This window comes from Carlito syrichta, unplaced genomic scaffold (genome assembly GCF_000164805.1).
Source record: "Carlito syrichta isolate Samal-C Ts95f unplaced genomic scaffold, Tarsius_syrichta-2.0.1 Scaffold136100, whole genome shotgun sequence".
NCBI classification, from domain to species: domain Eukaryota; kingdom Metazoa; phylum Chordata; class Mammalia; order Primates; family Tarsiidae; genus Carlito; species Carlito syrichta.
This window is the reverse complement of record NW_007080196.1, coordinates 16,743-26,460: the sequence shown is the minus strand read 5'-3', so window position 1 is coordinate 26,460 and position 9,718 is coordinate 16,743. Positions and strand designations below refer to the sequence as shown.

The window sequence follows — 9,718 nt, the reverse complement described above, 5'->3', positions numbered from 1 at the left end:
AGTGTCTGTCTCCCATGAGAAGATGAGCTTCAGGAGGCAGGAACGTGCCTGGCTCCTCATCTATATTTTCAGAACCCAGCACAGTACTGATACATAGCAGATGTTCAACAAGGACTTGTGGTATGACTAAATGAATTAACCTGATCTTTTCCAAAGACACTGTCAGGTTTTGGTATCAGAGTAATGCTGTCCTCATAAACTGAGTTGGAAAGTGTTCCTTCCTCTTCTATTTTCCAGAAGAGAGTGTGAAAAATTGGTATTATTTCTTAAATAAGTATTGACTAGTAAATAATTCAAATATCATTTACATAACGATTTAAATACTATAATGCAATTAGAATATTTTAAGATTAAAATACAGTAAATTATTTAAAATAAAAATACACTCCTTAAATATTCAGTGGAATTTACCAGTGAATCAATTTGGACCTGGAGTTTTCTTTATTTGGACTGTTTTTAATTATATATCCAACTTCTATAGTAGGTATAGGACTATTCTGGTTATCTACTTCTTATTAAGTAAGTTTTGGTAGTTTAAATCTCTCAAAAAATCAGTCTCTCTCTTCTAAGTTAGTGAATGTATAAGCACAGAGTTGCTTATAGGATTCTCTGATTACACTTTAATGTCTCTAGGGTTTGTAGTGATGTCTCACTTTCATCTCTGATGTTGATAATTTCTGCCATCTTTCTTTTTATTCTTTCAGTCTGGCTAGAGGACTATCAATTGCTTTTCTTTTTTTTTAAAGAACCAACTTTTGGTTTCATTGTTTTTTTTCCAATTTCATTGATTTCTGCTCTTATCTTTATTACTTACTTCCTTCTACTTGCTTTAGGTTTCCAAAGACCTTAAAGAATATTTATTTTATTTATTATATCACCCCCTCTTATTTGTTATCCTCATTTTACAGATGAGGAAGGTGAGGGTCAGAAAGAAGTTTTATTTTATTTTATTTTATTTTATTTTGAGTTGGAGTCTCTGTCACCCAGGCTGGAGTGCTGTGGCACTCATGGCTACTCCAATGTCAACCTGCTGGGCTCTGGTGATCCTTCTGCCTCAGCCATCCAAGTAACTGGAACTACAGGTGCACACTACCACATGTGGCTAATTTTTGATTTATTATAGAGACAAGGTCACGCCAAGCTGTGCAGGCTGGTCTCGAACCCGCAGGCTCAGGCAATCTACTCGCCTCGGCCTCCCAAAGTGCTGGGATTACAGGCTAAACCACTGAGACCAGCCAGAAAGAAGTTTAAATAACTCTCCTGATGTCTCAAATTACTAAATGGTGGAGCCAGAACTCAAACCCAACTGTCTAACTCCAGAGCCTGTGCCTCTACCACTGAGCCACACTGCCTCCTAGCCACCTAACTCCTGGGCCAGATACTTCTCCTACACCAGATGCCTCACCAAACACTGCCAAGGTGAGCAAACTTCTTGGTTTACCTTGGACGCTCAGTACTTCCCACCTTCTCTCCCAGGGACCATCAACTTCCTTCATGGTCCAAGTGGCATTCTCTCAATTCCCTTGACCAGAAAACAGTAACCTGGCTTATACAAGGATAAAGCCTTCAGAATTGCCTTTATACTTACCTTGGACTTGGCTGAACTACAGGTAGTGGAATCTATTGGTGAAAGGGAAAAAAAGAAAACTGGATCAGGGTAGGAGAAGGCTGAGTCTTCTCTCTCCTCAAAGGCTTCAGAAACCAGGGAGTTCAGAACCTGAAATCTCCCCAGACCCCAGCAGTATGAGGGAACACTGATGTTGTTTTCTGTTGGATAGGGATAGAGCATAAAATGGTGTCAACCACCGCTCCCTTTAGAGGCAGCAAGTGACATCAGGCTGCCAGCCACTGGTCCCTCATTTACCCAGGTGTAAGGGCAAGGGGGCTATTTCTCTTTGGGCCTGGTCGATCTCCCCTTCCCCTCCTGTCCCTGTTACTCTGAAGCACTGGAGAGAAAATGCCAGATATCAGATGCAGTCCACGGAAACCACAACAGTGAAACACAGCAAATCACAGATGCTCTGGAGAAATGAAGACCACACAGTGCAGAGAGGTGGGTGTCTACATCCACCCCCCCAGGGCATGAGAAGGAAGAGGGACCATGTAAATGATGGATAAGGGGCAGAAATGAAGTGGGTGAGACGCAGGAGGTAGAGTGGGCTGGGGTGAGAGCCTCGACAGGTTCCACCTCCAGACCCGGGGTCAGCCTGCCCCACGGGGCAAGGCCCCGTTGTACCCAGAGCTGTGAAGGACAGTCCAATCATGACACCTGTGGGACTTGGGTCCCCCTCCCTTCACATCACTGGGGTGGAGAAGGATCCAGAAACAAGTCCGGGTGGTGTCCTCTCCAATGCTGCAGAGGGAGAGGTCGACCCAAGGGACTCCCGGGGTCCCACGGGGTGGTGGGCAGGCGAGGTTAATCCAACTCTCTGGCAGGCATGTTAGACGCCCCCTCTCCAGCCCCCTCCCCCTGCACACGGTGAGAAGAGCAGGATGGGCTGACCTCACACAACACACAGGGCAGGGGGCGGCGGGTGATTAGAAGAGACAGGGGGCTCCTCTCTGCCCTCCCCCCTCCGTGTCCTCTGGCCCCCTCCACAGCCTGCCTCTCGCCTCCCTCAGGGACAGCCCAAGGGACACTAAGGGGCAGGGCAGCCACGGCCAGGGAGGAGCTACTGGGTCAGCCAAGAAGGCTGTGGACATTCATTTGCCTCCAAGCACAATATTCCTCTTTCCTCCGCTTCCAGAGGGCCAGAGGCCCCGGAAACAGGACTTAGGGGCTGAGTGATGAGGACCTGGCTTTAGAGGTGGGAAGAGGCAGCCCCTCGGGGTATCTGAGACAGGACCTATAGCTCAGAGAGGCTTCTGGAAGTGGCTTCGCTGATCTCGAGAGCAGGGCTCCCGGCCAAGTCTTCCCCGGCAGTGGCCAGGCTTGGCACAGGGAAAAAGCCACAGTCTAGGGAACTGGGGGAGGGCAGCTGATCAATGCCTACACTTCCAGGCACAGGATGGGGGCAGGCTAGGCTGGGGGTGCAGGGGCACGCTGTGGACGAGTATGGGGAGCTGGTGTGCTGGGGTGGGGTCCTCGCAGCCCGGGGCGTCTCTGCCTGCCCTGTCTTCTTATAATCACCCACCACTGTTAGTGACTGAGGCCGCGACACCGCACTGTACCCTTTAAATCTCCAACAGGTCCGCTGGGGGGGGGGGGGAAGGAGAAGAGAAGGGTGTGGGGTGGGGATCGGGAGGGAGCAGAGGGAGACGAGGAGGGGCAGGGTGTGAGGAGAAAAGAAGAAAAATTAAAAAGAGGAACGTGCCCAGAAGGACGCAGCCAGCCCGCGAGAAATTAAAGGCTCAGGAAAGACACCAGCGAGAAAGGGCCACGAAGCTCCTGCCCAGCTCCAGGGAGGGAGAAGGCCTGGCCACAGCCCTGTCAGGTGGCAGGCGCTGGGGAGGGGGGACCCCACTGGGGCGGGGCAGGAAGGCGGGCATCTGTCCAGGAGTCTGGGACCCTCAGGAACTGGGAGCCCATCCCCCTCCCGGCCCGGCACTCACCTGAGCCTGGGTCCCCGGGGGGCACCGTCCTGCCAATGTTGGGTAGAAGGTACTCGATGTTGGGCACTGACTGAGGCTCCTTGTCATCCACAGGGGTCTGCAAACAAGAGAAGGGTCACGCCCTCAGGTGGCTGGACATCAGGACCCCCGTCTCCTCTACAGGCCGGGCTGACCAGGGCAGGGACTGCTGCCCTCATCAGCTGGGCAACTCTCGAGAGAAGGCCCCGCATAGCCCCGTTAGATGGCTTTGTGCACTTTTTTTTTAAGAGGCAGAATTTGGCCTCCAAGCTGGAATGCAGGGAGGCAATCATAGCTCACCTTAACCTCAAACTCCTGGGCTCAAGCAATCCTCCCACCTCAACCTCCCGAGCAGCTGAGACTATAGGCATGCACCATCATGCCCGGCTAACTTTTTTATATTTTATTTCTTAGAGACAGGGTCTTGCTCTGTCACCCAGGCTGGAGGGCAGTGGTGATCACAGTTCGGGGTCACTCAAACTCCTGGGCTCAAGTGATCCTCCTGCCTCAGTCTCCCAAGTAGCTGAGACTACAGGCGCCTGCCACCACACCCAGCTCATTTTTATTTTTTATTTTTTGTAGAGACGGGGTCTCACTATGTTGCCCGCTGGCAGGGCGCTTCCTGAGATCTAGATCCTTCACAAAAGACGAAGGGCGGGGCTGCCTTCACTCGTGGACTGGGTTTCCTCAGAGCGAGGCCTGTGTCGCCCACACCAAACTAGGGGCTCAGGAAGGGAAGGATTGCGTCTCTCCTGTCAGACGGGAGGTTCCTGAAGAGAGGCTCTGTGTTTCTCCCCTTAGACTGGGAATGCCCCAAGGGCAGGACCTTCCCCTGGCCTGAACCCTGCGGCCAACCCCGCCCCCTGGGACTGAGCCCACCCCAGACCCTGCCCCACACCAGCCCGGGTCACTTACTCTCTCCCCCTTGTCCTCCTCGTCGCTGAAGAACCAGTCTGACTGCAGAGGAGACAGAAGGAAGGGGTGAAGTCAGCATGGAAAGGGCCGAAGGAAGCCAAGGGGATGCAGGATCCCCAGTCTGCCGGCTCCAGAGGATCCACTGGAGAGGACTCCCCGCTCTCAACACGCCCCCCAGCTGGCCGGCTGCTGGGGAGGCTCAGGGATCCTGGAGCCCGACTCCACCCACTGCGAAAACCGCTCAGGGAGAGCAAAGGTGGGACAGCGTGGGAGGAAACTCGTGGAGGGGGGAGGGCCCCTCACAGATGCCGCAGGCTGGGGAGAGCTGCTCTTTTTGCTTGTTTTTCACTAAACATGGTCCTGGGCACATCCCTAGGGCACTGTCCCCGTAGCCAGCCAGAAGGCAGGGAGGCAGCTGTGCCCTGAGTGCCGGCATGTCTGTGGCAGTGAGAGTAGACTGCGTGCCAGGCCACCCCTGAGCGCCACACTGACAACAGGGTGTCACATCCCGGGCCAGAAGAGGAAAATGCCTGGAGAGGGGTGTCAGGAGGTTCCCTGAGAGGCAGGCTGGCAAGAGCTTTCTCATAAATGCCAAATAGGAGAGAAAAGAAAGTAAAAACTCACACTTAAATATATTTTGTGAAATTTCAGACTGTTTTTTTTTTGAGTTGGAGTCTTACTCGGTCGCCCAGGCTGGAGTGCAGTGGCATGCTCCCAGCCACTCCAGCGTCGACCTGCTGGGCTCTGGTGATCCTTCTGCCTCAGTCTTCCAAGTAGCCGGAACTATAGGTGTGTGCTACCACACCCCACTAATTTTTGATTTATTGTAGAGATGAGGTCTCACCAAGTTGCTCGGGCTGGTCTCGAACCCACGGGCTCAGGCAATCCACTCGCCTCGGCCTCCCAAAGTGCTGGGATGACAGGCTGAGCCACCGAGCCTGGCTCCAGATTATTAAATTTAAAAATATGTTGTCTACAAGAGGCATTTGAACAAAACGCAACAGAAAACATGAAAGGTCACGAGTAAAAGAGGAATATATACTGATAAAAGGAACCAAAACAGATCAAGAAGAAGAATAAATCAGGCTGGGCATGATGCTGGGCTGTAATCCCAGCACTCAGGGAGGCCGGGGCCGGAGGATTGCATGAACATGGGAGTTCCAGACCAGCCTGGGAAACAAAGCGAGACCCCCACCTCTACACACACACACACAAAATTAGCCAGGTGTCATGGCACATGCCTGTAGTCCCAGCTACTCAGGAGGCTGAGGTAGGAGGACTGCTTGAGCCTAGAAGGTCAAGGCTGTGGTGAGCTGTGATTGTGCCACTGTACTCCAACCTGGGAGACAGAATAAGACCTTAACTCTCCTAAAAGCTCTAAATATCAACCTCCCATATGACCCCGCAATCCCCCTACTGGGACTATATCCTGAAGAACTCAAATCACTCTATAAAAAAGACACCTGCACACGTATGTTTATCGCAGCATTGTTCACAATAGCAAGAACCTGGAGGCAACCATGCTGCCCATCAAAAGACGACTGGATTTAAAAAATGTGGTACATATACACGATGGAAGACTACGCAGTCGTAAAAAAGAACAAAATCATGAATTTCGCAGCAATCTGGATGGAACTAGAGTCTATAATACTGAGTGACCTCTCACAGAAACAAAGATCCGAGTGTCACATGTTCTCACTCATATAGTGGACCTTGAACATCCAATGTAATACTATAAGAAAATGACTGACAGTAGTGGGAAACTATGGGGGGGGGATGGGATTAACGGTAGCAAATATCTGTCTGGGGACGGGGAAACACCTCTTATCAACAGAGTGCCTGAATGAAACGTATTTGTATACCTAACCCTTAACTGTACCCCACAACATCATAATAAAAAATATTGATTAAAAAAAAAGACTTTAACTCAAAAAAAAAAGTGTAATAAATCACAGCATATGTGAATCTAATATATCTTAAAATTTATTAAGCAACAATTGCCAGAACTACAAGGAGACTAGAAAAATTAAATATTGTAGCTGGTCAACCCAATTAAAAGAGACGGGCTCTCAGAACAACACAATAAACAAGTCCAACCAAATGGCTATACTTAGAACCCTCAGCTCAACCACTAGAGAAAGCATATTCTTTAGAATACCATGAATCTCTCAAAGTCAACCCTATTCTAGGCCACAGCAAAACTCTTAACAGACCCTCAGGAGTCAGCACCATACAGACAAAGTTCTCTGCTCAAAATGGAATAAAATTAGAAATAACAACAACAGCAAAAAAGCCAAAAACTCCCCAGATCCTCATATGTTTGGAAACAGCAAGAATACTGCTAAATAATCCTTGGATTAAAGAGAAAAATCATGAATTATTAAGTACCTAGAGCTAAATTCCAAAAAAAGCACCACATGTGACACTCTATGGAAGAGAAAACCCAAGTGACTTGGGGTAGGAAAGGACCAAAGGCACAACCTGTGAGAGGGGTAGCTGGCTGGGCATGATGGCTCGTGCTTGTAATCCCAGCACTTTGGGAGGAGGAGGTGAAAGGACTGCCTGAGCCCAGGGGTTCAAGACCAGCCTGGGTAATTTGGCGAGACCTCATCTCTACAATAAATTAAAAGAAAAAAAAAATTAGCCGGGCGTGGTGGTACATGCATGTAGTTCCAGTTACTTGGAAGGCTGAGGCGGAGGGATGGCTGGAGCCCGCCAGGTCGACGCTGGAGGGTAGCCATGAGCATACCATTGCACTCCAGTCTGGGCGACAGTGAGACTCCCACTCAAAAAAAAAAAGGAAAAATGAAGAGAAGATACAAAAAAATACAGAAGAAAAAAGGGAGAAATAACTATACATACAAAAGATATTTAAATACAATAAAGCATATTAAAATATCAATAAATATGAAAATTCAGATAAAGTATATTTCTAGAAAAATGTCGAAATTTGTGTTAAAACAGGTGAATAGGCATTAAATTGATTGAAATAATCATTCAAACTTCACCCCCAAAGTATCCCAGGCCCAGTCATTTGACGGTTTTATATTTTCATCTAATATTTCAAGGAATATATAATTCCAACATTACGAGTTGGAAAAAGCAGAAAAGCTGCCAAATTCAGTTTTTGAGGCTTATAATCAAAACCAGATAAAGATATAAGAAAGCAAATAAGGTATAAGAAAATACAGCTAGAGGTCAGTCTTGTACTTAACATAAGATGCAAAAACCTTTAAAAAGAGAAATAGCTCCTGGGTGCAGGGGCTCACACCTGTAATCCCAGCACTTTGGAAGGCGACAAAAGGATGACCTGAGCCCACAGGTTCAAGACCAGCCTGGGCAAATCGGTGAAACCTCATGTCTACAATAAATAAATAATTAGCTGGGTGTGGTAGCATGCTCCTGTGGTTCCAGCTACTTGGAAGGCTGAAGCAGGATTGCTTGAGCCCAACAGGTGTAGGCTGTGGTGGCCGTGAGTGTGCCACTGCACTCCAGCCTGGGCGACAGAGTGAGTGAGACTCCAACTCAAAAAAAAAAAAAGTAAAATAGCGGGCTAAATCTAAAAGCACAAAAATAACAATTGCATTATGATTAAGCCATATTTATCTTAGGAAAGCTAGGATAGCTCAAGCTGAAAATCCATAAATGATCGCTTCTTGGCCTTTTGGCTAAGATCAAGTGAAAATCCATAAATGGAACAAAAGAGAAAAATTATACAATCAACTCAATAGATGCCAAAAAAGCATTTAATAATGCTCAGCACCTGAATTTGATTAGGAAAAAAACACAAAGAATAAATAGGAACTTCTTTTTGAGTTGGAGTCTCACTCTGTCATCCAGACTGGAGTGCAGTGGCCGCTCCCGACCTCCGCAGCCTTGACCTGCTGGGCTCCGGCGGTCCTTCCGCCTCAGCCTTCCGAGTAGCTGGAACTATAGGCGCGCACTACCACGCCCGGCTAATTTTTTTGATTTATTGTAGAAATGAGGTCTCACTAAGTTGCCCAGGCGGGCCTTGAACCCATGAGCTCAGGCAATTCACTCACCTCAGCCTCCCAAGGCGCAGGATTACAGGCTGAGGCACCGAGCCTGGCCAATAATGCTCAGCACCTGAATTGATTAGGAAAAAAACAGGAATAACTTCTTTAACGTGATAAAGGAGAAGTTTTTGGTAATCTCTTTGAGGTCAGGAATATGGAAAGATAACCACTGTCCCTCTTACTATTCAAAACAGGACTGAAAGTTCTGGCCAATATAGTATGACAAGAAAACAAAATAAAAAGGACAAGAATTAGAAGAAACAAAATTGAAATTAGATAAAACTAAAGTGCAATTATTTGCAGATGACATCTCCATAAGAAACTCAAGAGAATCAATAAAACTAATGAGTTCAGCAAGTTGTAAATGAAAGATCAACATACAAAAGCCAGTTTGCCACACAACTCTGCGCATATACTAAAAACTACTACATTGGCTGGGCATAGTGGCTCATGCCTGTAATCCCAGCACTTTGGGAGGCTGAGGCAGGGGGACTACTTGAGCCCAGATGTTTGAGACCATCCTAGGCAATATAGGAAGACCTCATCTCTACAAACAAGAAATCAAAAAATTAGCTGAGTGTGGTGGTGTGTGCCTGTAGTCTCAGCTACTTGAGAGGCTGAGGCAGAAGGATCACCTAAACCCAGAAAGTCAAGGCTGTGATGAGATGTGATCATGCCACTGACGTGTGATAGAATGAGACTCTGATCCCAAAAGAAAACAAAACAAAATACTGACTCGTACAATTTAAATGAGGAATTGTATAGTATGTGAAGTATATCTCAATAAGTTATTACACAAAAACAATTCTGTGTGCTTTTATGCTGGTATAGTCAAGTAGAAAATATCACACAAAGTAAGAAACCATCTGTCCTGGCTACAAAACACGTAACGCATCCAAAAGTCATTCTTATAGGCCAGGCGCGGTGGCTCATGCCTATAATCCCGGCACTTTGGGAGCGGAGGCAAGAGGATTGCCTGAGCCCACGGATTCAAGACCAGCCAGGGCAACATGGCAAGACTTTGTGTCTACAATAAAAAAAAAAATTAGCCAGGTATGGTGGTGCACACTTGTAGTTCCAGTTACTAGGAAGGCTGAAGAGGAAGGATCACCTGAGTCCAACAAGTGGAGGCTGCAGTGGCCATGAGCATGCCACTGCATTCCAGCCTGGGCAACAGAGTGAGACTCTGACTCAAA

At 47.7% G+C, this 9,718-nt stretch overlaps 1 protein-coding gene across 1 annotated transcript in view; it reads right to left on the bottom strand.

Moving 5' to 3' along the window:
- Positions 1-1,586: 1,586 nt before the first annotated feature.
- LOC110594779 (rho GTPase-activating protein 23-like) overlaps positions 1,587-9,718 on the bottom strand; it is a 24,868-nt gene continuing 16,736 nt past the window's right edge. Inside the window, exons 10-13 of the mRNA XM_021708394.1 lie at positions 4,486-4,527; positions 3,553-3,649; positions 3,172-3,194; positions 1,587-1,620 (exon numbers count right to left, since the gene is read on the bottom strand). Of these exons, the coding sequence (XP_021564069.1) occupies positions 3,175-3,194; positions 3,553-3,649; positions 4,486-4,527 (159 nt within the window). The 3' untranslated portion in view covers positions 1,587-1,620; positions 3,172-3,174. The remainder of the gene's footprint in view (positions 1,621-3,171; positions 3,195-3,552; positions 3,650-4,485; positions 4,528-9,718) is intronic.